The sequence below is a fragment of the Cetorhinus maximus genome, chromosome 7 (assembly GCF_964194155.1).
Source record: "Cetorhinus maximus chromosome 7, sCetMax3.hap1.1, whole genome shotgun sequence".
In the NCBI taxonomy this organism is placed as follows: Eukaryota; Metazoa; Chordata; class Chondrichthyes; order Lamniformes; family Cetorhinidae; genus Cetorhinus; species Cetorhinus maximus.
Genome location: NC_135885.1, coordinates 14,013,135 through 14,040,454, shown reverse-complemented (window position 1 = coordinate 14,040,454; position 27,320 = coordinate 14,013,135). Strand labels below are relative to the sequence as shown.

General features: G+C 44.0%; 1 protein-coding gene across 3 annotated transcripts in view; it reads right to left on the bottom strand.

The window, feature by feature from the left end:
- Positions 1-27,320, bottom strand: part of dhrsx (dehydrogenase/reductase (SDR family) X-linked) — a 281,259-nt gene that overhangs the window by 20,821 nt on the left and 233,118 nt on the right. For all 3 annotated transcript variants that reach the window (XM_078545083.1, XM_078545084.1, XM_078545085.1), the window contains one exon: positions 2,873-3,080. In XM_078545083.1, the coding sequence (XP_078401209.1) occupies positions 2,873-3,080 (208 nt within the window). The remainder of the gene's footprint in view (positions 1-2,872; positions 3,081-27,320) is intronic.

The window sequence follows — 27,320 nt, the reverse complement described above, 5'->3', positions numbered from 1 at the left end:
AGTTATACTTTAACTGTGTATTTAATTTCCAGATAGAACAGGGTTGGGGTCTAAAGGATAGCTAATCAGCATTTCCACCTGGATACAAGGCCCATGTGATTCACACTGCCATGGAAATGGGCTTTGAAGGAAGAAGGGTGCATAGGAAGCCATTGTAGGATTGGATTACAAGGTTCTCCTCAAAGATATCCCTGACTTTCGCAGGCAGGGCAGTCTGCCAGGATTTGTGAGAGGAGCAAGCAGGGGTGGCAAGTCTCTATGGTTCACCACACGAGAATGTGGGTCGGAGCTCCCACTTGGATTGAAAAGACCAAATTAGTGAGGATTTAAAAGGAGGCTGGAAGATTCACCAAGCTTAAGCTAGAGGGAGAATCTCTGGGCACCTGGAAAGATAATTCTAGAGTTAAAAGGTATCAGGCTGGGAAAGGAAAATAAAATAAACAGGCTAAGAATCACCTTGGACTTGTTCTGGAAGAATAGTGTGTCTACTTAAGGGACAGAGTAAAGTATAATCATGGCAGGAAATTGTTTTGTTGTTTTAAAGGTTAAATGGGGGATCATTTCTGTAGTTTAAAGTATGTTACCTACTGAAATAGTGTTTAATCAGTGGTGTTTTAAGTTTGTTTGTTACAATAAAAGTCTTAAAACGTGAAATCTTATTGCGTCATCCATTCAGCTATTCATTGGAAATTCAAATTTCTTATTAGAATTTGTTGGTCTTTCTGGAGTTCATAACACCATATGCAGCACAAGTAGCAAACACCTTGGAAGGGTTTGCATGAGATTTTTTTTTTCTGGTTTAAAATAAAGTGGGTGAGTTCTTTGTTAAAATAGAGAACAAAAGAACATTATGTACTATTTTTGTGACTGATTATGCACAGTACGATTTTAAACCTGTTGGCTGACAGGTGGAGGCCCTGAGCTCTGGTAAAGTTAGAATCATATTGGAACATTTACACCATATTTCTTAATGTTGATATTATAAAGGGATACTAACCTACTCTTAATCAATATTAAACTATTTTGATACCGTTGGTCCTTGAAGCATGTGCTTTCTATAGGGATTTTTTTTTGTAGTTTTAATCCTTGCTTAGATGACATATCTACAAAAAATGGGAATGATTTATAAATTGCTTGACCACAAACCCTGCAATGAGGAGAGACAGACACAAACTTCAAGAAGGAATTACATGTAAATTTACAGCACAGAAACAGGCCATTCGAACCAACAGGTTCATGCTGGTGTTTATACTTCACACAAGCCTCCTCCCCACCTTAATTCATTTCAATTTGAGACATGGGTGAGCTCGTACAAGGAACACAAAAAGTTAGCATACAGGTACAACAAGCAATTAGGAAGGCAAATGGTATGTTGGCCTTTATTGCAAGGGGATTGGAGTTTTGGGGTTTTGGTGAGACCACATCTGGAGTACTGTGTGCAGTTTTGGTCTCCAGAAACAATTTACTTGTACTGGAGGCGGTACAGTGAAGGTTCACTAAATTGGTCCCCTGGGATGAGGGGATTGTCCTATGATGAGAGGCTGAGCAAATTGGGTTAATTTTCTCTGAAGTTTAGAAGAATGAGAGGCGACCTCATTGAAACGTACAAGATTCTGAAGGGGCTTGATAGGGCTGATGGTGAAAGATTGTTTCTGTTGGTTGGGGGATCTAAAATGCGGGGACACGGTCTCAGTATAAGGGACCGATCATTTAGGACTGAAATGAGAAGAAATTACTTCACTCAAAGGGTTGTAAATCTTTGGAATTCTCTGCCCCCAGGGATTGTGGATGCTCCATCATTGAATACATTTAAGGCTGGGATGGACAGCTTTTTGGTCTCTCAGGGAATTAAGGGATTTGGGGAATGGGCAGGAAAGTGGAGTTGAAGCCCAAGATCAGCGATGATCATGCTGAATGGCAGAGCAGGCCCGATGGGCCATACGGTCTACTCCTGCTCAACCTGTCAACATAGCCTCTATTCTTTTCTCCCTGATGTGTTTATCTAGCTTCCCCTTAAAAGCACATATGCTAGTTGTCTCAACTACTCCTTATGGTAGCAAGTTCCACATTCTAAACCTTGTCTAGGTAAAGAAGTTTCTCCTGAATTCCCTATTGGATTTATTGGTGACTACCTTATACTTACGGTCCCTAGTTCTGGTTACCCCCAACAAGTGGAAAAATCTTATCTAAGTCTACAAATTGAACTCTTTAAAAATCTTAAAGACCTCTATCTGGTCACCCCTCAGTCTTCTCTTGCCTGGAGAAAAAAGCCCCAACCTGTTCAAGCATCCCTGATAGGTACAGCTTCTCAATTTGGTATTATTCTAATTATTAAATGCCTGTTGATGGTACAATGGATTGGGCTGTGATGCTTTCTACAGGGCAGTGCAGAGACAGCTCTATTCACTTAATTATATGATAGCTGACCTAGGAGTGCCTGCTGTTCACACTGCAAACTTGCAATAGAAAGTGTGCTATTTGCTATCACTGGCAACCTCACGCACATGCACCGTGTGAGGGCGAAAAGCATTTTTTAGGAAGCAGGAGAGTCCTTTAGTCCCACCTTACTTTCCTGTTCAAGCTATTCTACAATTCCATCTCTCTCCAAAAACACCCCTAATTGTCCATTTATACCATCTGTCTCAGTGGCCTTCGCAGGTCACTTGCTACGCAAATCCATTATCCGTGAGGTGAAAACATTCTGTCTGTCTTTCCTCCTTATTTCAAACTTTTTCATTTTTCACCTGTCTCCTGGTAATTGAACCCATCGCCGTCATGAACACTATAGCCCTGGGTTGCATTGGGGCTGGCTTTGAGAAAAAGTGACTGAGAATTCAATTCCTAAAAGACATCGCCTGAAAAGGCTTGATACCTTGAAGAGCAACCAGGACGTTAACCACTTGCACAGCTTGAAGAGCCAGCTGGTGTGCTTGTAGAGATCCGTGTTGACAACTCCTGGGTCCACTACATTTGACGTCACGTGACTCCCCTCAGCTGCCAGGCGCTGCTGCAGTTGGTATGAGAAAAGGACGAGGGCGAGTTTGCTCTGGGCATAAGCTCCATGGGGTGAATAATTATGACTGTGCATGGAAAAACAGCAAAATGTATGGGTTGAGGCCACGGCAATTTATTAGTATACAATCCATGTACCGAACAAATACTCGCTAACAATTCAAAATACTACTATTCTGTTACATTCACAGCAAGAGGTGCTGCCCTTGCCTTTGTTTTGTTTTATGCAATTCTTTTCTCCGCTCTCCTTGGGATGTATGGTCCCAATGGCACGCTTTGGTATCTCGTGTATATGCCTGGACTGTGGTTACCAGCAAGATATCCTGCCAAGGAGAACATTGTGACAAACTCCAACCCTGTTCTCATTTAGCAGCCATACATGGTCATTTACTGACAGGAGTCACTACTAGCAGCGGATAGTGAAGGAGGAGGACTGAGGTTAATTGCAAGGCCCCAACTACCTCAGATCATGGGTGAAGCGTGTGACCTAATAAGCATTTTTAAGGTATTGTCATATGCGAGCTCGTTTCAGATCCCCAGGCTTTTGGGACACAGTCTTAAAGTTAGAACTAGGCTGTTCAGGAAGCACTTCTTCACACAAAGGGTAGCAGAAATTTGGAACTTCCTCCCACAAAAAGCCATTGAGGCTGGGGGTCAACAGAAAATTTCAAAACCGCAATTGACAGATTTTTGTTAGGAAAGGTTATCAGGGGTTACGGAATCAAGGTGGTTAGATGGAGTTAAGATACAGATCAGCTGTGAGTTAACTGAGTGGTGGACCAGGCCTGAGGGGTGGAATGGCCTGCTTCTGTTCCTAGGCCAATAAAGAAAAAAACACATAGTAAGTATTATGCTTCGTACCTTGCAGGTATAAGTCTGAGAACTCTGCCAGTGGAGATCTTATTTTAAGTGGGTACTGAGTCTGCTAACTGCGGATTCTGAGAGTAAATCTAATATGCTGTGAACTTCTCTGTGTGTCTCGGTCATTCTGTATTAAATCCTTGGAAACCAAAGTAGTAGCAACAGAACTGATTTACATTGAAAGTGGTGCAGTCTCTTTTGCATTATGTAGCTACATAATATAAAGATGGCATGCAATTTAAACAGGGTGTCTTCTGCCCTTGTTTCTAATGCTGCAGAGATTACATTAACCTCTTCTCCGCCAGTAGGCCTTGTCTTGCTTTAAAATAAAACCAGAAAATGCTGGAAAATCTCAGCAGGTCTGGCACCAGCTGTGGAGAGTGAGACAGAGTCAAAGGTTCAGGTTTTGTTAGAACTAGACAAAGTTAGAAATTTAACAATTTTTTAAAAAAAGTGCAGAGCCAGGGAAAAGGGGTGGAGGGGAGGGGGTGTGGGGGGAGGTGATGTGGGAAGAACAAATGGGGAGATCTGTGATAGGGTGGGAGGCACCATTCATTAAAGATCAAAACGTGTAAGACAAAAAGGGGATGGTACTGGGACAAGCATCAGAAAAAGATATGCCCAGGGGAGGTGTAAATGGCAACAGCAGAACATTACCGGCACTCGCTGTCTGTGAAAATGAGAGCAGTGGTTACCATCTGAAACTTCTGAGCTCAGTGTTGAGGATGATAGGCTTAATCAAAAGATGAGCTGCTGTTTCTCGAGCTTGCATTGAGCTTTATTAGAATAGTTTCAGTAGTCGAAGTCAGGACAGGAGTCGGATGGGGAATTAATGAGGTCAGCGGTTAAGGGATCAGGATCAGGTTTGTGGGCTGAACAGGCGTCTTTTTTTAATTCATTCATGGGATGTGGGTGTCACTGGCATGGTGAGCATTTATTGTCCATCCCTAATTGCCCTTGAGGAGGTGGTGAAGAGCCAGTGTCCAGCGAAGCGATCACCCAGTCTGCGTTTGATTTCTTCAAAGTAGAGGAGTCGTGCTAAATATGTAACATTTTCCAGTTCTGATTGAAAGATCATTGACCTGAAATGTTCATTTTGACTCTCTTTGCTATCTGACCAGCTAAGTGTTTCCAGCATTTTCTGTATTAATTTCAGATTTCCAGCATCCACAGTATCTTGCTGTATTTTAGTCACACACACTGTTGTATCCAGTATACACACATTGTGGTATCTAGTATACACACATTGTCGTATCCAGCATACACACACACATTGTCATATCCAGTATACACACACTGTTGTATCCAGTATACACACACTGTCATATCCAGTATACACAAACACCATCATATCCAATATACATACACTGTCATATCCAGTATACTCACACCGTCGTATCCAGTATACTCACACTGTCGTATCCAGTATACACACATTGTGGTATCCAGTATACACACATTGTGGTATTCAGTATACACACACTGTTGTATCCAGTATACACACATTGTCGTATCCAGTATACACACATTGTCGTATCCAGTATACACACATTATCGTATCCAGTATACACACATTGTCATATCCAGAATACACACACTGTCATATCCAGTATACACACATTGTCGTATCCAGTTTATATACACTGTCATATCCAGTTTATACACACTGTCGTATCCAGTTTACACACACTGTCATATCCAGTATACACACACTGTCATATCCAGTATACACACACTGTCGTATCCCGTATACACACATTGTGGTATCCAGTATACACACATTGTGGTATCCAGTATACACACACTGTTGTATCCAGTATACACACATTGTCGTATCCAGTATACACACATTGTCGTATCCAGTATACACACATTGTCGTATCCAGTATACACACATTGTCATATCCAGAATACACACACTGTCATATCCAGTATACACACATTGTCGTATCCAGTTTATATACACTGTCATATCCAGTTTATACACACTGTCGTATCCAGTTTACACACACTGTCGTATCCAGTTTACACACACTGTCATATCCAGTATACACACACTGTCGTATCCAGTATAGACACACAGTTGTATCCAGTATACACAAACACCATAATATCCAATATACATACACTGTCATATCCAGCATACGCACCCTGTCATATCCAGTATACACACATTGGCATATCCATTATACACACACAGTCGTATCCAGTACATGCACACTGTCATATTCAGTACACGTACACTGTCATATTCAGTACACGTACACTGTCATATTCAGTACATGTACACTGTCATATTCAGTATAGACACTGTCATATCCTGTATACACACACTGTCATATCCAGTATACACACACATTGTCATAACCAGTATACACACACTGTCATATCCAGTATACACACACTGTCGTATCCAGTATACACAAACACAGTCATATTCAGTACATCGCACACTGTCATATCCTGTATACGCACACTGTTGTATCCTGTATACAGTACCATGCTTGATATTAAAATAACTGAACAACTCCAAACATAAGGGAATTATTACCAAATAAGCAGTGTTGTTGATGGAGTAAATGACCCATGTCATTCTATGAGTAAACTCTTATACTCAGAAGTAATGACAAAATAATTAACTAAGCATAGAATTGATACATTGGATTAGCTAAAGGAATCCAATCTCAGGATTCGGATGGATCCCTGAGGAGTGACTTACAGGCAATAATTTAGTCAATGGGGTTTAGACGTCTTAAAACATAGAATGATTGATATCTGGAAGTGGTTACATGCTAGTATTCCAAATTAGTTGCTAAATTACTATTTGTACTGGGTAAGATCTACAAATGCTGCATGCAACCAGCTTGACATTTCCCCAGCCCTGCTGCTAAAGTACTCAACAACAACAATACCATAGAGATAAGGACAGGGTATTATGTTGGGCTCCTCCTGTGCTGGAACTGACAAGAGTGAAGGTTATTTCTCAGCAGTTTATTAGCTGGCATGTTAAATGACTTTAATTATAAAGTGACTGATGGAAGCTGGGTATTGTTCTGGAGACTTATCAAATTTTACAACCCTTGGTAGACCGTAATAATACAGCCCCAGGCGCAAATACAGCAAAGGCTCTGTTTGAATGGTAAATATGGACAGAAAAGCTCTGAGAAGCTTCTCACAGTATGAGGTATTCCCCAACCTTGGGCTGTCTGTAACTTCATGAATTTAAATCTTATTCAACATTTTTTGAGAACATAAAGTCATATTCCACATTAACACTGATGACGCCCTGCTCTACCATGCCACAATCACTCTTGATCCCTCCACTTCCTCAAGCTGCTGGCCGAAATCCAGTATTGAATGAGCATAATTTTCCTCCAATTAAATATCCCTCTCCTAGGCCACTGTTCAGGCTGTTCACAACATTGGTACCCTATAATTGGCCCTGAGCTGATCTTCCGATCCCACGTCCTCTTCATCACCAAGAGCGCCCGTGTAACATGGTCTCTGCCTGGCCCTGGCTCAGCTCATCTGGCGATGAAACCCTCATCCGTGCCTTTCGACCCTCGATTCTATGAATCCAAAGCTTTCCTCGCCAGCCTGTCACTTTGCACCCGCTGTAAATGCGTTCACCCAAAACTCTGCTGTTCCATTCACCCCTGACCCATCTTGACTCCTGATCCCTTATGACTACGTCCTATATAATACTGATCTTAAAATTCTAATCCTTGAATTCAGCTTTGTTTGATAATGGTCCTGTGGAGCGTGTTGGACATTTTACTATGTTAAAGATGCTATATTAATGCAAGTTGTTGTTATTATCTCTCTGTGGGATTGGCCTCATTTTCCGACATAAAAAGAACCAATGCAAGTCAAGGTGGTTCATTATATGTGAAAGATTTTTTAGATGTTTCTAAGAGATTTGCCTCGTTTTCTTTTTCCTTCTTGTTCCCTTGCAGTTTTGAAAATAGTATCTATTTGATGGGGGAATCAAATACAATATTTCCAAGTTCGCTGATGGCACGAAACTTGGTGGGAATGTGAGTGACGAGGAGGGTGTTAAGAAATTCAAGGCGATTTAGACAGATCGAGTGAGTGGACAAATACATGGCAGATGCAGCATAACGTGGATAAGTGCGAAGTTATCCGCTTTGGTAGGAAAAGCAGAATGGCAGAATATTATTTAAATGGTTATAGATTGGGAAATGTTAATGTACAGAGGGACTTGGGTGTCCTTGTACACCAATCACACACATAAACTGCTTGTTGCATACAGGTGCAACAAGTAGTTAGGAAGGCAAATGATATGCTGGCCTTTATTGCAAGAGGATTTGAATACAGCAGCAAGGATGTCTTACAGCAGCTGTACAGGGCCTTGGTGAGACCACACCTGGAGTATTATGTGCAGTTTTGGTCTCCTTACCTAAGAAAGGATATATTTGCCATAGAGGGAGTGCAGCGAAGGTTCACTAGACTGATTTCTGGGATGGCAGGATTGTCGTATGAGAAGAGATCGGGCTGACTAGGCCTGTGTTCACTGGAGTTTAGAAGAATGAGAGCGGATCTCCTTGAAACGTATAAAATTCTGACAGGGATGGGCAGACTGGATGCAGGGATAATGTTTCCTCTGGCTGGGGGGGTCTAGCACAAGGGGTCACAGTCTCAGGATACGGGGTAGGCAATTTAGGACTGAGATGAGGAGAAACGTCTTCACTCAGAGGTTGGTGAACCTGTGTAATTCTCCACCACAGAGGGCTGTGCAGGCCAAGTCACTGAATATATTTAAGAAGGAAATGGATAGATTTCTGGATTCTAAAGGTCAAAGGGTTTGGGAAGAGAACGGGAGTACAGCATTGCGATAGAGGATCAGCCATATTGAATGGCGGAGCAGGCTCGAAGGGCCGAATGACCTACTCCTGCTCCTATTTACTATGTTTCTATGATTTTTAGATTGGCTTTGGCCTCTTTGAGTAATGACTGTGCTTTTCCTCTCTTGTTCATACAGGGATGAATTTTATTTCCAAGTAGCTCTTAACATACTATTACAAACTTTATTTCTGATTTTTATCCCTACTTAATCCTCCCTGGAATTCTTCTTATAGATCAGAAGATTTTCTCTTTCAAAGTTGTAACAGCTCATATTGATGTTTAGTTCTATTTCTTTAACGTCGCAAAAACGAGATGATGATTAGAAAAGTCAAGCTCAGGCCAGCTAAGCTTTGACAGATTACAACAGCATTTAAATCAGACAGCTATTTTAGTTCTGGCAAATGCTATAATACATGCCATTACATTGACAAACATGCTAGTTTATGAATGATCTACTCCACATTTTAAAATTTCAAAAGTACTTTGACAAGGCAACATTTCAGTGGTTTAAGCATCAAAGCCAGCTGCATCACTGTCTACAGTAATGCCACATAAGTCACCTTACCGTGACAAGATCTATCCCTTTGTGACCTCTTACTGAGACAGAGGTGCAAGAGAGTGTGTGTGTGCGTGTCTGGGTCTGTGTGTGTCTGTGTCTGTGTCCATGCCAGGGGATTTTAAGAGGGATAGATAGTTACACTTTCAGATTACAAATTACATGTTAACCAGCCTTGCAACTTGTTTTAAAAAAAGAAGTTTTGGTTTTTAATAAATCAACCATCTTGAGCTAATTGAAAGAAACCTGGTTAAAGTCTTTTTTATTCTGGGTCTAACAGTAGCAATGGTAAATCATTGGCCATTTTGGTGAGTGAATTAAGCTTTTAAGCTAATGATGCGACCTGTGGAGTAACTGGGCTAGGTAAACTGGACATTCCTCCCAACCCGATCATAACACTGGACACAGAAAGTGCCAAATCTCTTAAGATTTATACCGCAGGTATCAGCCACAGGAATTGCTGGACCATTTAGTTGTCCTTCTACCATCTTGGTAGTCACATGAAATTATGCTAATGGAACTGCTGACCAATCATCACCATTAATTCTCTATCGATTCGTCTGCAACAGGTCCAGAAATGACACAAACCAATAGAGCCAAAGTCACCCTTTTTCCTCCCTAGTCTGCTACACTTAATTTTTTCACGTTCAAAATTACTCATATACAGTGACAGTAAGAGAACATTTAGGGACAGTGATCATTGTATCATAAGGTTATGACTATGAAACAGGGCAAAGAACAATCCAGAGTAAGAATAATTAACTAGAGGAAAAGCCAACTTCAATGGGGTAAGAATGGATCTGGACCAAATAAATTGGAATCCAAGTTTGGCAGGAAAAACGGTGCCTGAACAATGGGCTACCTTCAAAGAAGAGATATTTCTGGCACAGTCAAGGTATATTCCCATGAGGGGGCAAGGCAGGGCAAACAAATCCAGAGCTCCCAGCATGACAAAAGAGATTAAGATAAAGAAGAAGAAAAAGTGTGATTATGACAACTGTCAGGTGGATAATGCAATTGAGAACAAGGCTGAATATACAAGGTTCAAAGGGTCAGTGAAAAAGCAAATAAGAGAAGCAAAGAGGGAGTATGAAAAGAGACTGGCAGCTAACATAAAAGGGAATCCCAAAATCTTCTACAGGCATATAAATAGTAAAAGAGTTGTTAAAAGGAAGAGCAGGGCCAATTAGAGACCAAATAGGGCAGTTATGCATGGAGACAGAGGGCACAGTGGAGTATTAAATGAATACTTTACATCTGTCTTTACGAAGGAAGAAGGTGCTGTGCAGGCCATGATGAAACAGGAAGTAGTTCAGACACTTGAAGGATTTCCTAGGACTGGATGCTGGTGGATGGTAAGTAAGGAGTCTTAATTTGTTAACTTTTTTTTGTAAAAGTCTAATTTTCTTTATAGTTAGCATTTAACTGAAATCTACAGTTAAAATTCTAAAGTTCTCAGCCTTAAGCCTGGGTTTTAAAAAGGACTCTGCTGGATGAGCAGTCAGGCTTGGTTAATTAAAGAAGCAGCTGAATTTGGATCTTCTGTGACTGGGCCTTTGTTTTAGGAGCATATAAAGCCAGCCAACTCAGTGCGACTTAGCACTTCAGTGTGATTTAGAATAGAGTGCGGGGAGTTGGGTGATTAAGGGAGTTAGGGGAGGACGGGAAAGAGGTGCTCCTTTGCTTTTGGCATTTGATAATGCAAGGGGAGCGGCGGTCTTAAAGAGCAAAGGGAACCAGGCCCGAGACCAGAACGGGACCGGGAGCTACAGGGAGAGGAGCAGCGACCTTGGTGAGTATTTCCACAGTCCAGTATTTAAAGTAAAGATTGGTCTTCAGTTTAGGTTAAGGAGGTCTTTAAAGTGTGAGAAGTAAGGTCCCTAAGGATATATTCAATATTCCTTAAACTAGAGGAAGTAAAAGTAAAGGGAGTCATTTAAGGGTAAGTCATGGCAGGGAAGCTTGACCACTTTGGTAGGTAAAGCAGAATGGCAGAATGGCATATTCAAATGGTGATAGATTGAGAAATGTTGATGTACAAAGGGGCTGGGTATCCTTGTACACATATCACTGAAAACAAGACTGCATGTGCAGCAAGCAATTAAGAAGGCAAATGGTATGTTGGCCTTCGTTGCAAGAGGACTTGAGTACAGGAGCAAGGATGTCTTACTGCAGCTGTACAGGGCCTTGGTGAGACCACACCTGGAGTGTTGTGTGCAGTTTTGGTCTCCTTAAGTAAGGAGGAATTTACTTGCCATAGAGGGAAGGAAGCGAAGGTTCACCAGACCGATTTCTGGGATGGCAGGATTGTCATATGAGGAGAGATTGGGCTGACTAGACCTGTATTCACTGGAGTTTAGAAGAATGAGAGGGGATCTCATTGAAACATATAAAATTCTGACAGGAATGGACAGTCTGGATGCAGGGATGATATTTCCTCTAGCTGGGGGGGTCTAGAACAAGGGATCACAATCTCAGGCTACGGGGTAGACCTTTTAAGACTGAGATGAGGAGAAACCTCTTCACTCAGAGGGTGGTGAACCTATGGAATTCTTAGCCAAGAGGGCTGTGGAGGCTAAGTCACTGAATACATTTAAGAAGGAAGCAGATAGGTTTCTGGACTCTAAAGGCGTCAAGGGATATGGGGAGAACGTCGGAGTATGACGTTGAGCTAGAGGATCAGCCATGATCATATTGAATGGCGGAGCAGGCTAGGCCAGCATTTATTGCCCATCCCTAATTACCCTTTTTCAGGAACAGACAGACCTTGTACAGAACTGGACTAGCCATATAAATACTGTGGCTACAACAGCAGGTCAGGGGCTAGGAACAGTGCGACGTGTAACTCATCTTCTGACTCCCCAAAGTCTGTCCACCATCTACAAAGGCGCATGTCAGGAGTGTGATGGATACTTGCACTTGCCTGGACAACTCCCACAATACTCAAGAAGCTTGACGCTGTCCAGGACAAAGCAACCCGCTTGATTGACAACACATCCACAAACATTCACTCCCTCCACCACGGATGCACAGTAGCAGCAGTGTGTATCATCCACAAGACGCACTGCAGGAATTCACCAAGGGTCCTCTGACAGCACCTTCCAAACCCACGACCACTACCATCTAGAAGGACAAGGGCAGCATATAGATGGGAACATCGTCACCTGGAAGTTCCCCTCCAAGTCACTCACCATCCTGATTTGGAAATATATTGCCGTTCCTTCACTGTCGCTGGGTCAAAACCCTGGAACTCCCTTCCTCACAGCACTGTGTGTATACCTGCACCACATGGACTACAGCGGTTCAAGAAGGCAGCTCACCACCACCTTCTCAAGGGCAACTAGGGATGGGCAATGAATGCTGGCCCAGTCAGTGAACCCCACATCCCGTGAATGAATGAAAAAAAAGGTCATTTAAGAGTCAACCACATTGCTGTGGGTCTGGAGTCACATGTAGGCCAGACCAGGTAAGGATGGCAGATTTCCTTCCCTAAAGGTCATTAGTGAACCAGATGGGTTTTTACAACAATCAGCAATGGTTTCATGATCATCATCAGATTTTTAACTCCATATTTTTATTGAATTCAAATTTCACCATCTGCCGTGGTGGGATTCGAGCCTGAGTCCCCAGAGCATTACCCTGGGTGTCATGAAGCTATTAATATATATAATATTTTGGAAAATATTTTTCTTTTAAAACAGAGGTTTGGTCTGCGGGTATGTCTCAATTGGATTAAAGCCAGCTAGTCTGGGTGCTTTGATGTGTACTAGTTTTGATATGTAAACAGAGAGATAATGTGCATTTGCATTTTTTGAATAGAACATTCAAGAAGTGGGGTGAAACCTTGATGCCTTTCTAACAGATACCAAGCCATATGTTTATATTACCAATAAAATTGGTACTATGAAAGGGGTTTCATTGTTAAAAGGTAAAGTTCAAAGAGACTGGTGATGCAATGAGAATTTGAATTCAATCAGTGGTGGTAAGTATAACTTCAGTAGTTTTCAGTGCGCAGGTAGGGGCAATGTAAAATCAAAAGGCAGCTGCAAACTTCCAACTGGTCCAACTGGCTCCACAGTGGAAAGAACCTCATTTTGAATTTGTAAGGTGAAAGTGCTTTGCGTGGTGTTTTGGTTAAGTCTATGGGTTGCTGTTGCCTTAATGGAGATTAGTTTGGGAATTTGTCAAAAGTTATGATAGTTGTAATTTGTAGCCATGTATGTATATATTTAACTTGTGTACTTAATAAAATGGTTCATTTAGTTTAATGTAAAACCTCAAGAACAAGTGGTCTGATTCCTGAATTTAGAGTTGCATCTCAAGCATAACACTTAAAATTATTGATTATGACAATTGTTTAAAGGTTCCCACTGGGATTTTTAAATAACTCCGCTTTACCAATTGCTTCAGTCATAACACTGTGTCTCTGGAATACTAGTCAGTGACAATACCACTATGTCACCGCCTCCCCGAAGAGGAGGTAGGAAGAACATGGAGAGAAAATATAAAATAAAAGGATACAACTCTAAAAAGGGCACAGGAGCAGAGGGACCTGGGTGTATATGTGCATAAATCATTGAAGTTGGCAGGGCAGGTTGAGAGTGCGGTTAATAAGTGTACAGTATCCTAGACTTTATGAGTAGGGGGCATAGAGTACAAGAGCAAGGAGGCTATATTGAACTTGTGTAAGACACTAGTTTGGCCTCAGCTGGAGTACTGCGTCCAGTTCTGGGCACCAGACTTTAGGAAGGATGCGACGGCATTAAAGAGAGTGCAGAAAAGATTCATGAGAATGGTTTCAGGGATGAGGAATTTCAGTTACAAAGATAGATTGAGAAGTTAGGACTGTTTCCCTTGGAGAAGAGAAGGTTGAGCGGAGATTTGATAGAGGCATTCAAAAACATAAGGGGTCTGATGAAAGGATCAAGAACAAGAGGGCACAGGTTAATTAATTCACAAAAGAAGCAAGAGGATATGAGGCAAAACGTTTTCACGCAGTGGCTGGTTAAGTCTGGAATGCACTGCCTGAGAGTGTGGTGGAGGCAGCTTCAATCTAGGCATTCAGAAGAGAATTAGGCTGTTATCTGAAAAGGAAGAATGTGCAGGGTTACGGGGAGAAGGTGAGGGAATGGCACTAGATGAGTTGATCATTCAAAGAGTTGGTGCAGACACGAGGGGCCAAATGGCCTCTTTTTGTGCTGTAACAATTCTGTGATTCTGTAATGTACTGGACTGTCAGATGTTACTTTCTGAAAGGAATCTCTTTAATTTGCAATTGAATGTAATACTAGCTGCTTCCATTGTGTCCCAAGGGAACCTGTTCCATAGATTGACAGCTCGCTTACTGAAATATCAGGGAGAATTTAACGCCCACGCAATGGGCAGGAAAGGATCTGGAGGAAGGGGTTAAATTGATAAAAACGTAAAACCCAACTCCAACCGCTGTGGACGGGTCCACTTCTGTTTTTTTTTTCCATTTGCTCATGGAATGTGGGTTTTGCTGGCATTTGATGCCAATTAGTAATTGCTCTTGAGAGGAGGTGGTGAGCCACCTTCTTGAACCGCTGCAGTCTATGTGGTGTAGGTACACCCATGGTGCTGTTAGAAAGGGAGTTACAGGATTTTGGCCCAGCAACACAAAGAACTGTGATATATTTCCAAGTCAGGATGGTGTGTGACTTGGAAGGGAACTTGCAGGTAGTGTTGTTCCCATGTGTCTGCTGCCCTTGTTGTTCTAGGTGGCAGAGGTTGCAAGTTTGGAAGGTGCTGTCAAAGGATTCTTGGCAAGTTACTGCAAGTGCTTCTTGTAGACGGTACACACAGCTGCCACTGTGCACCTATGGTGGAGTGAGTGGATGTTTAAGTTGGTGGATGGGGTGCCAGTCAAGCAGACTCCTTTTTCCTGGATGGTGTTGAGCTTCGAGTGTCGTTGAAGCTGCACTCATCCAGGCAAGTGGAGATTGGTTCAAAACACTCCTAACTTGTGCCTTGTAGATGGTGAACAGGCTTTAGGGAGCCAGGGGGTAACTGCTCATAGAAAGTGGTTAGATTCTATCATGTTGCAGATAGTCATTGTCTGCCCCTTCTCTTGGAGGACCATCACTTGCTACTTAGCAGCCCAAGCTTGAACGTTGTCCAGTTCTTGTTGCATGTGAACATGGACTGCTTCAGTGTCTAAGGATTTGAGAATAATATTGAACATTATACAATCATTAGCAAACATCCCCATTTCTGACCTTATGATGAACGGAAAGTCCTTGATGAAGCAGCTAAGGATGACTGGGTCTAGGAATTACCCTGAAGAATTCCTGCAATGATGTCCTGTCGCTCTGATGATTGGCCTTCAACCATCTTCCTTTGTGCTAGGTATGACTCCAGCCTGTGGAGAATTTTCGCCCTGATTCCCATTGACTTCATTTTTATTAGGGCTCATTGATGCTACACTCAGTCAAATGCTGCGTTGATGTCAAAGGCAGTCACTTCACCTCTGGAATTCAGATCTTCTGTTCAAGTTTGGATGAAGACTGTAATGAGATTTAACTCCAGCGGGTTTGGCACCATCCAAGTAACAATGTTCTGTCCCTCAGATTTTGGGAGCCATTTGAATTTAATGTTTCTGGGCTCAGTAAACCCGCCAGCTAAAGGGAGACAGGAGCTGTCACATCCAGTAGCTTTTCCAGCACTGCTTGTGGGCTAGGAGCAATGAGAGTGCTTCCTTCTTTCCCTCCCTGGAGTATAATGTGAGAAAATGCGAAATTGTCCATTTTGACAGGAAGAATAAAAGAGAAGCATACTATGTAAATGGTGAGAGATTGCAGAGCTCTGCGATGCAGAGGGATCTGGGTATCTTAGTGCATGAACTGCAAAAGGCTAGTATGCAGGTACAGCCAGTAATAAGGAAAGCTAATAGAATGTTATCATTTATTGCAAGAGGAATTGAATACAAAAGTAGGGAGGATGTGCTTCAGTTATACAGAGCGCTAGTGAGACCACATCTGGAGTACTGTATACAGTATTGGTCACCTTATTTAAGGAGGGATGTAAATGCATTGGAGGCAGGTCAGAGAAAGTTTATCAGACTAATACCTGGAATGGGTGGGTTGTCTTATGAGGAAAGATTGGACAGAGTAGGCTTGTATCCGCTGGAGTTTAGGAGAGTAAGAGGTGATTTGATTGAAACATATAAGTCCTGAGGGGTCCTGACAAGGTGGATGTGGATACAATATTTCCTCTTGTGTGAAAATCTAGAACTAGGGATCACTGTTTAAAAGTAGGGGGTCGCCCATTTAAAATGGAGATGAAACAAAAGTTTTTCTCTCAGGGCATTGTGACTCTTTGGAACTCTCTTCCTGAAAAGGTGGTGGAAGCAGAGTCTTTGAATATTTTAAAAGCAGAAGTGGATAGATTCTTGGCAAGGAAGGGGGTGATAGGTTATCAGGGATGGCGGAATGCAGATTTGAAGTTACTATCAGATCAGCCATGATCTTACTAAATGGCAGAGCAGGCTTGAGGGGCCGAATGGCCTGCTCCTGCTCCTTGTTTGTATGTTTGTATGTATGCTCAAGCCAATCTTCGGCCGCCATCTTTCTTTCCCTGAAATCGGACAATACCCTGATCTCAAGACACAGCCCTCACTATCTTTAAACACCACCACAATCTGCAGAATGTGCACAGTCTTCCCTTTCCTGCGATCAGCTTATTGTCTTTGCCCCGAAGCCCTGCCACCCACCCCAGTCACAATTTCTTCCTCCTCACTCCTGCATTCCAAGCACCTTCAATATACCGGGCTTTTCTCCGGTTGTTGGGGCCATCCCCAGTGGTCCCCTGATGCAGCCTTCTCCCTCTGGCTTTCCTGTCCCCCATCTTTATCAGCCTCTTAATCTAGTATTCCCAGTTGTGAACACGATCCCTGCCCTGGAAATATCTGAGCCATTGTTTCCACAGATTAATGTTGAATTTATCCCCATTCAAGTGGAGTCTGGGACTGGTAGCTGAGTTCCAACCAGGTAGGTGCTCATTAATACCCAGAAGCGTGTTCAAACCTGCAGGCAAACCTGCCCATTCAGCTCAACAACTTTTAAGATTTTGAGCTCACTCTCCAAATATTTCAATCAAATCCAAGCAATTTTAAAAAGCGCTTACAAGAGTCTCCGAGAGACTCCATAATCACTCATAACGCAAAAACCTAGACTTATATAGTGCCTTTCATGGCTTTAGGACATCCTGAAGTGATTCACAGATAATTAAGTATTTCTGAAGCATAGTCACTATTGCAATGTAGGAAATGTGGCAGGCAATTTGCACACAGCAAGCTCCTACAAGCTGCAATGGTAAAACAACAATGATCTCGTTTGAGGGCTAAATATTTATCAGGACATCAGGGAGAATGCCCCTGCTCTTCTTCGAAATAGTGCCATGGGATCTTTTACATTTACCAGGGAGGACATATTGGGCCTCAGTTTAAGAAAAGATGGCACCTCTGGCAGTGCAGCACTCCCTCAGTATTGCACTAGAGTGTCAGCTTAGATTTTGTGCACAAGTCTCTTGAGTGGGACTTGAACCCAGAACCTTAGTATTTAGAAGTGAGAGTGCTACCTACTGAGTCATGGCTGACATCTGAAGAAAACTGCACTGATATCATCCAGAGTTATACTTTATGTGGTGCCAAGACCCAGTGCCTTAGGATTGCCTCTCCCAGAGGAAAGGAACTGCTGTGCAGCTGCACTAAAGTCCCACCAGAGAATCATCTTTAAAGAGAGGCAAAATGAATATGGGAAAGAAGATCTAGTTGAGTCATACATGGGGACAATTAATATTGAGCTTTGCACAATTTATGGAGTGATGAACTTTGAAGCGATTTACATTGCTGTAATACAAGTTTCTGGACAAGCCACGAAAGTTTTTTTGTGAAAATGGTGCTTCTTCTAATAGTTGTCAGAACTAACAATCCCCTCTGTCCATGCTGGGTCTGATACCAGTTCTCCTGGGCCACTGGGAAGGATGAAACAAAAAAGGAAACGCCATTCAGCTCCCTGCATCTGTTTCTACAGAAGGATCAGATGAAGCGCTTAATTTCTCGAGGGTGGCCGACGAACACACCATAAAATGAAGCTCTGGTCTCCAAAGGCAACTGCGATAAAATGTCCAGGGTATCAGTTAACACTATTTCGCCTGAATGCCTGCCTTGGAAGATGGCATTCCCATGATCCCAACATAACTAAAACTATTGGAAAAGTGTAGAGCAACAGAGCAGCCTTGGTGTGTATGTTCATAGATTTCTGAAGGTAGTAGGAAAGGTAAGTTAAGATGGTCATGAAGGCAAATGAGACATTTTCCTCTATTGAGTGAAGTCTACAGTATAAGGATGGGGAGGTTGACTATAACTGAATTAAGACACTAGTTAGATCTCAGCCAGAGTCTGGTCACAGGAAGGTTGTGATCACACTAAAGAGGGTACAGAAGAGATTCACAAGGATGTTGCCAGGAATGGAGAACTTTAGCTATGAGGAAAGGTTGGCTATGCTGGGTTTATTTTCTTTGGAACAGGGAAGGCTAAGGGGAGATTTATTTGAGGTGTACAAAATTCTGGATAAAATAGAGTGGATATTGAGTGAGTATTTCCCTTGCCAAATAGATCAATAACCAGGAGGCATAGATTTAAAGTAACTGGTAGAAGCTTTACAAAGAAGTTGAAGAGAAATGTCTTCACCCGAAGAGTGGTGGGGATCTGGGACCCATTGCTTGAAAGGGTGGTAGATGCAGAAATCCTCATCACATTTGAAAAAGAAACTTGGCTGTGCATTTGTGGTGCCATAGCCTACAGGGCTATGGACAAAAAGTTGAAAGGTGGAATGATATTGGATAACTCTTTTGCAACTGACATTGAAACAATGGGTCGAACAGCCTCCTCCTGTGCCCTAAATGTTTCTATGCCTCTACTGCCATTGAACAATATTCTAATGCTGCTCCTGATCCACAACCCCTTGCTTGAAATGTTGCAATTTGCTCAGGAATGCATCAAAAAGCTTCAGAACATTATCAATACAAAGATTGAATTATGAATACAGGAAATAGATAGTGTAATGCTTCCCAGAAGCTATCATCCTGCACAAGAAACAGGCAAGTAAGAGTTGGAAGAATGCTTGGCACAAAAAAGGAAACCAAAGTTCTCAAAGGGCACTATTCTGATGAACCATTGACATCATAGTTGTCAGTAGATGAAGGCCTAAGGGTGAAGCCATCAGAGATAGCGCCTGTTGGTTGGATTTGCATGAGACATGAAGCAACTGTGTCTTTGAGGAATCAAAATAAACAAGATTCCCTGTGCTACATTAAAGGTTGCAGTGGAAATCAAGATGTGGCTATTAAACCATTGCACTGCTAATGATGTGGGGTTTGTGAATACTGAGGGTATTCTGAAAGAAGTTCACAACTGCAAAGTGAATCATGAGCAAAGAGGAAAAAACAGAGTGGGAGAGAGAACAGAACCCTTGGGACCAGCTGACTCATTGGGAAGAAGAGTCAGATGATGAACCATAAATAACAGGCGTAGGATGAGAAAATTCTGCTGCTCTTCTTTGAAATAGTGCCATGGGATCCTTTACATCTGTAGCAGTAGGGTCAGGCACATACAGAGTTAATGTGGGACTGAGTATAGTACCGCCCACATGGTGATGGAAGAAGGCACATGACCCACAGCCAGGGTCAGTCTAGAGACGTGTAAAGACCTAGGGCGGAATTAGTTCCATACCTGTACCCTATACTGTAAAAATGTATAGAGTTTTAACTTATTAATAAAAACTTGCTATTAATATACTCAAGACTATGGAGCTTACTACATGGTGTCTGAAGCAGGATTCCTCATGATGGCAGCATCCATATCCGAAACCCTTATTCTCAGAACAATGCAGAAAAACTAAGAAAAAGGACACCTTCAACATATTGTGAACTGAAACAAACTCCCAACTGAAGCTACAGACACTGAGAAAATTCACCAGGAAGAGAAAGCTTGAGAGAGAGAGAGAGAGAGAGAGAAGAGCTTGGAAGCACAAAGGTAGAAGTTTTACTCCCGCTAAAGACTCCATTGAATCTCACCTGGATGTCCAGCTTCAGCAAGCAGAGCTCACAGTCTTCAAGGGTGAGGTAAAATTTTTCAAATTCCAGGCCAGCCAGCCCTGAGAAACCCTTTTCATTCATTCAGTCAGAAGCGCCATTTGAAAGAACTCCATCACTCATCCCGATCCCCGACTTGCAGCACGTGGCTCCCGATTACAGCAAAGAAAAAAAAAACTAATTTTGTCTATTTTGACTTTAACAATGAGAGTGTGAAAGGAGAGTGACCTTTAACAGTGAGAGAATGAGAGGAGTGTGACAGTTAACAGTGAGAGTGTGGGAGGAGTGTGACCTTTAACAGTGAGAGAGTGCGAGAAGAGTGAGAGACCATTAAAGAGTGTGAGAGGGAAAAGAGCACGGAGAGCAGCTGATTGGTGAGTAGGATTGGTGCATATTTCTAGTCTTTAAAGTAAAACTAAGGTATTTAGTTTGTGTTTTGGTCTCTAATCTTTTCATCTCTTTTTCTTTAGGTAGCTTGTTGAGTATCAGATCATTACAGGTGTGTATAAAATATAATTATAATAAAGTGTAAAGAGCAGGGATACCAGAGTAATTAATTAATTAATTTGAATAAAATACCATAGCAATGGCAGGACGGATGATGTGTTGCTGCTGCAACATGTGGGAGCTGCTGCTGCACTCCAAGGTGATGTGGAGCAAACACATCTCTACCAGGCGTTTGCAGCTCGAGGAACTTCAGATCCGAGGGAAGGAACTGGAGTCTGAGCGGCAGACATTGCGTCACATCAGGGAGGGGGAAAGTTACCTGGACACTTTGCTCCAGGAGGCGGTCACACCCCTCAGGTTAGGTAATTCAAATTTAGTCTGTGATCAGGGGCAGGAGGGTGTGACTGCAGGAGAAGCAGGTATAGGGGCCCCGGGGGCAGCGTTCAAGGAGCCTCAGCCCCTGCAACTGTCCAAAGGTTACGAGGTTCTTGCAAGCTGTGTAGACGAGAGCAGGGAGCGCAGGGAGGATGAGCGAACTGACTTCGGCACTGGGGTACAGGGAGCCATTCAAGTGAAATAGGAATGTAATAGTGGTAGGGGGCTGTATAATTAGAGGGATAGATACTGTTCTCTACAGCCATGAGCGTGAGTCCTGAAGGCTGTGTTGCCTGCCCCGGTGCCAGGGTTAAGGTCTGGGGGCTGGGTTAAGGGCTGGAGAGGAATTTGGAGTGGTGGGGGGGGATCCAGCTGTTGTCATCCACGTTGGTACCAGCGACATTGATAGGACTAGAAAGGAGGTTCTGCTGAAAGAATTTGAACAGTTAGGAGCTAACTTAAAAAGCAGAATCTCCAAGGTAATAATCTCAGGATTATTACCTGAGCCATGGACAAACTGGCATAGGGTAACTAAAGCCAGGGAGTTAAATGTGTGGCTCAAAGTTTGGTGTGGGAGAAATGGGTTTCAGTTCATGGGGCACCGGCACCAGTACTGGGGTAGAAGGGAGTTGTTCCATTGGGATGGGCTTCATTTGAACCGTGCTGAGACCAGTGTCCTGGTAAACCAAATAACTAGGACTGTAGAGAGGGCTTTAAACTAAATAGGTGGGGGGAGGGGAGGGTTCTGTAAAGGGGATACGTAAGCTTACAAAGCAAAAGGATATGGCAGCCTTGCAGGGAAGCTATTTAGATAATGATACCCAGAGTGTGACAGGAAGGGGCAGAGTGCACAAACATAAAAAAACAGCAGCAAATAGGATCAAAGGGGGAAAAAAAATAGTAAAAAGGCAAAATTAATGGCTCTTTACTTAAATGCATTTAGTTTTCAGAATAAAATTAATGAATTAATGGCACTAATAGAGGTTAATGGGTATGATCTTATAGCCATTACAAAGATGTGGTTACAAGGAGATCAAAGCTGGGAACTAAATATTCAGGGGTATGTGACTTTTCGAAAGGACAGGCAGGAAGATAAGGATGGTGGGGTAACTTTGTTAGTGCGAGATGGAATAAGTACAATAGCAAGAAAGGATCTTGGATCGGAAGATGCAGAATCCATATGGGTGAAGGTAAGAAATAACAAGGGGAAGAAGACACTGGTGGGAGTAGTCTATAGGCCCCCTAACAGTAGCTATACTGTAGGACAGAGAATAAATCAGGAGATAATGAGAGCATGTCAAAAAGGCAGTACAATCATGGGTGTCTTTAATCTTCATGTAGATTTGGAAAATGAAATTGGCAGAGGTAGCCATGAGCAAGAATTCATAGAGTGTATCCAGGACAGTTTCCTAGAACAATGTGTTGTGGATCCAACCAGGGATCAGCCTATTTTGGATCAGGTAATGTGTAATGAGGCAGGTTTAATAAATATCAGAGTAAAAGATGCCCTAGGAAATGGTGGCCATAATATGGTAGAATTTAGCATTCAGTTTGAGAGCGAGAAACTTGGGTCGGAAACAACTGTGCTAAACTTAAATAAGGGTAATTACAATGGAATGAAGGCAGAGTTGGCTGGAGTGGACTGGGGTAGGATTTTAGCAGAAAAAATGGTTAATGAACAACAGCAGATGTTTAAGAAATTAGTTCATGACTCACAACAAGGATGCATCCCAGTGAAGAAGAAGAATTCAAGGAAGGGGATAAACCAACCATGCTTAACCAAGGAAGTTAAGGATGGTATCAAATTAAAAGAAAAGACATACAATGTGGCAAAGTTTAATGGTAAGCCAGAGGATTGGGAAAGTTTTAAAAACCAACAAAAGATGACCACAAAAAAATAAAGCAGGAGAAAATAAAATTGAGGGTAAACTAGCAAGTAATATAAAAACGGACGGTAAGAGCTTCTTTAAATATATAAAAAGGAAGAGAGAAGCCAAAGTGACCAAACATAAGCCCTTTACAGAATGAAGCTGGGGAAATAATAATGGGGAACCAGGAAATGGCAGAGGAGTTGAATAAATACTTTGCTTCAGACTTCACAGTAGAAGACACTAAAAGCATTTCAATACTAAATAATCAAGGGGCAAAAGAGGAGAAGGAAATAAATAAATAATAACTATCACTAGAGAAAAAGTACTAGGGAAATTAATGGGGCTAAAAACCGCTAAGTCCCCTGGACCTGATGGGTTGCAACCTAGGATATTAAAGGATGTAGCTACAGAGATAGTGGATGCACTGGTAGTAATCTTCCAAGAATCCTTAGATTCTGGAAAAGTCCCAGAGGATCGGAAAACTGCCAATGTAACACCCTTATCAAAAAGGGAGGGAGACAAAAAACAGTTAACAATAGGCCAGTAAGCTTAACATCTGCCATTGGGAAAATGTTAGAGTCTATTATAAAGGATGTAACAGCAGAGCATTTAGAATTACATAATCTGATCAAGCAGAGTCAGCATAGCTTCATGAAGGGGAAATCATGCCTGACAAACTTGCTGGAATTCTTTGAGGAGATAACAAGCAGGATAGATAAAGGGGAACCAGTAGATGTAATACATTTGGATTTCCAAAAGGCATTTGATAAGATGCTGCACGTAAAGCTGCTTAATGGGCAGAATTTTGCCCTTGACGGGCCGGCTTGGCGGGGGCAGTTGGGAAGCCGACCGCCTCCCCTGATTGGGTCCGGAAGGCGATTTCACGCTGGCGGGCTAATTAAGGCCCGCCCAGCATGAAAGGTGGCTGGGGAAGCTCCGAGGAGTAGTAGACGGGGGTGGGGGCATGATGTCTGCTGGGTCCAATGGCGGCCTGGCGGCCGATTCAAAAGCGGCCCAGGCAGCCCCTGGAAGGCTGCCACAGAAGGATGTCTCCTGTACTCTCGCTATGGGTTTGAGTGCGGTTGGACACAGCAGGCGGGAGGGCAGGACAGCGGGGCAGTTGGCCCCGCGTTTCTCCAACGAGTGCCTTGCAGCCGTCCTGGAGGAAGTGGCTGCCAGAATGGACACCCTTGTCCCCAGAGACGGGAGAAGGAGGCCACTGCACCTCACCGAGGAGGCATGGGAGGAGGCGGCATCCCAGTTGAGCAGCCACAACATGGTGAGGCGCACATTAATGCAGCGCCGGAAGCGCTTCAATTATCTGCAGTGATCGGGAAGGGTGAGTCCTGTGTTGGCATAGGTCAGTGTGGAGAGCAGTTAAGGGCTGGCCAACACCCCGTGGACCTCAGGGGTGTTAGAGTGTGAGTGGCAACTATCAATGACGCTGGAGCATACCAAGGGGGTGAGCCCTGGTTGCTTGGACTGAGTGCCTTGCAACTCGAGGGCCACGAATTAGATGTGGCATGAGAAGTGCTCCTCAGGTTGGGTTGGCCAGGATGCAATGGCGCTGCAGGTAGAGAGTGGACTAATCAATGCTCCTCTATCCTTTCAGGAGAAGACATCCCATAACAATATGAGAGGTCCAGGACTGGCGGGGACCCCCGCACCTCCTCATCCTCTCCCGCTATGAGCAGGATGCCCTGCAGCTCGAGAGGTAGCATGCAGCTTGATCAATCGCCCACGGTGAGGTTGGGGTGTCAGACGAAGGTAAGCGGCAGTGTACAGGAGTGAGAATGTCGGATATTGCAACCACTTTAGTGTAAGTGTAGACTCTATACTGACGTGAGCCTCGAACCTGGAGTTACCATTGATAATCGAAAGATGAGGACACCATGATGCAGATCTCTGTTGTCTCACCAGGGTGCCTGGCACACACAGTGACAGTGTGATGACTTTAACTAATGACATGTTCTTCTTCTCCCTTTTAGGTTCACCAGCAGGCATTCGCACTGAGGACCCTGAAAGGCCACCCCTGACCCCAGAGAACCACCATGCTCCCCATGCACCTGCGTCACACCCACTCTGTCAAGCAGACACCAGCGCAGTTACCAGCACCTCAGTGGGCATAAGATCGCAGTCCAGTATCTCGGTGCACACTGGTAAGGGCACTTCACACTCACTTGAGGCGGAGGCAGAGAGTGCCCAAGGCGCTGTCAGTCGGAGGACTGCTGGAGACCAGGACAATGTTCAGTCGATGGCTGATGATGGGCGTCTGGAGTCGTCTATTAGGCAGCAGATGCTGGAAGTCCATCGGGTGTGCGGGAGGATCTGGCAGAGATACATGAGGGAATGCATGCCATGATCTCTGTTTGGGAGGAGAACCTGCTGAGCATGACCACTGCATTGAGCTTTATGGCCGAGTGCAATGCCTCCTCCATGGAGAGAGTGGCGACTCTCATGGAGAGGATGCTCCAGGGACAGAATCAGGGGTCCCCGGGGTTGAACTTTGACCTGCAAGCCCACACACAGACAATGACCGCAGCTGGTCAGTGTTCATGTGTGAGATGTATTGGGCACCCAGTATCCCAGCTAGGTGCCCGTCCATCAACAGTGAGCAGGGAGGTCCAAAGTGGCCTCACGTTGGCGCACGAGCTGCCTGTCGTCTCTGCGGGCTCCTCTCAGGGTGCTCCGGATGACGGCAGCAGCTCTTCTGCCCCTCTGCCAGTGACCGTGGCATCTGATGAGGCTGCGGCGACTGGGAAGATGCCAGCTGTGGCTCTGGCCGCTCCTTCCCAGGCGGGGCCAGCACAGGCTCCATGGGCCAGACGGCCACCAAGGTCATCAAAGCCAACAAGACAGAACAGTCAGCAGGCTGTCCCCAATGTCGGTGGAAGTGAGGGGGGAGCACCTGGATGTAGCACCTGTAAACGTAAAAGTAAAGTACCTTAAGCAGAAGACGGGCTTATCACGGGTGATATTTTGTTCCCCCATTTTGCTTTGACTTTTTTAATGGTGTGATAAACAACACCAGTTAATGTTTAGTTCAGCGATCTGTCACATGCAACATTAGATGAGATTTTATTTTGTGTGCGCTTCATTTCAGTATGCTTCATTTGTTCTGTAGGTGCATGGTAGGCCATTATGTAATGATGGACGTGTGGCTCCTGAAACTTCATTACACGGGCACAGAGTGTATGTTGGTGGCCAAGGAAATGGTCCACTCTGGGATCGAGCCCTGGCATGTGCTGGCAGTTCTTGTTTGGTAGGCTAGCTGAAGAAGCGTTGGATCAAAGTGTCCCAGGTTTCCCTGCCTCCCTGGAGGTTACCCAAGTCTGCGTCCATGACCTCAACGGTCTCATCACCGTGCTCGTCCTCGGACTCACTACTGGATTCATCCTCTGTGGCCTGTGCAGCTGCGTCAACATCCTCTTCCTCCAGTGGGTCCCCCCTTGCCAGATTGTGGAGAGGGCAGCATGCAATCACTATCAATAACACCCACTCTGGGGGGTATTGCAGTGCGCCCCCTGAACGGTCCAGGCATCGGAAGCACATCTTGAGAAGCCTAATGGTTCTCTCTATCCTCCCTTGAGGAGGCATAGCTCCTGTTGTACCGCTGCTCGGCCTCTGTCCTTGGGTGGCGGAGTGGCGTCATGAGCCACCTTTGCAGGGGATAGCCCTTGTCGCCCAGCAGCCATCCATCCAGTCGGGCTGCAGCACTGAAGAGCCTCGGCACCTGGGAGTGTCTCAGGATGTAATCGTCATGGGAGCCGCCAGGGTTCCTTGCACAGACTTGCTGAATCTGCATCTTGTGATCACGCAGTGTCTGAACGTTTATGGAGTGGAAGCACTTCCTGTTGACGAAGGCACCCGGGCTGACCTGCTGGCACCTTGATGGCCACATGTGTGCAGCCTATTGCACACTGGATGCGGGGGAAGCCAACAATTGCTGCAAACCCTCTGGCTCGCTCAGCCTGGGTGGCCTCATCAGTGCAGAAATGAATGAAAGTCAATGCACGCCTGAAAAGAGCTTCTGTCACCAGTTTGACGCAGCTGTGGACAGGGGATTAGGAGACTCCGCACAGATTCCCCACTGAGCCCTGGAAAGAGCCGGAGGCAAAGAAGTTGAGGGTCACTGTGACCTTCAGAGCCACACAGTCGGAGCTGATCTCAAGCCCGATCCTCTGGCAAATGGAGGTCACTGTCTCCCTTGAGAGACAGAG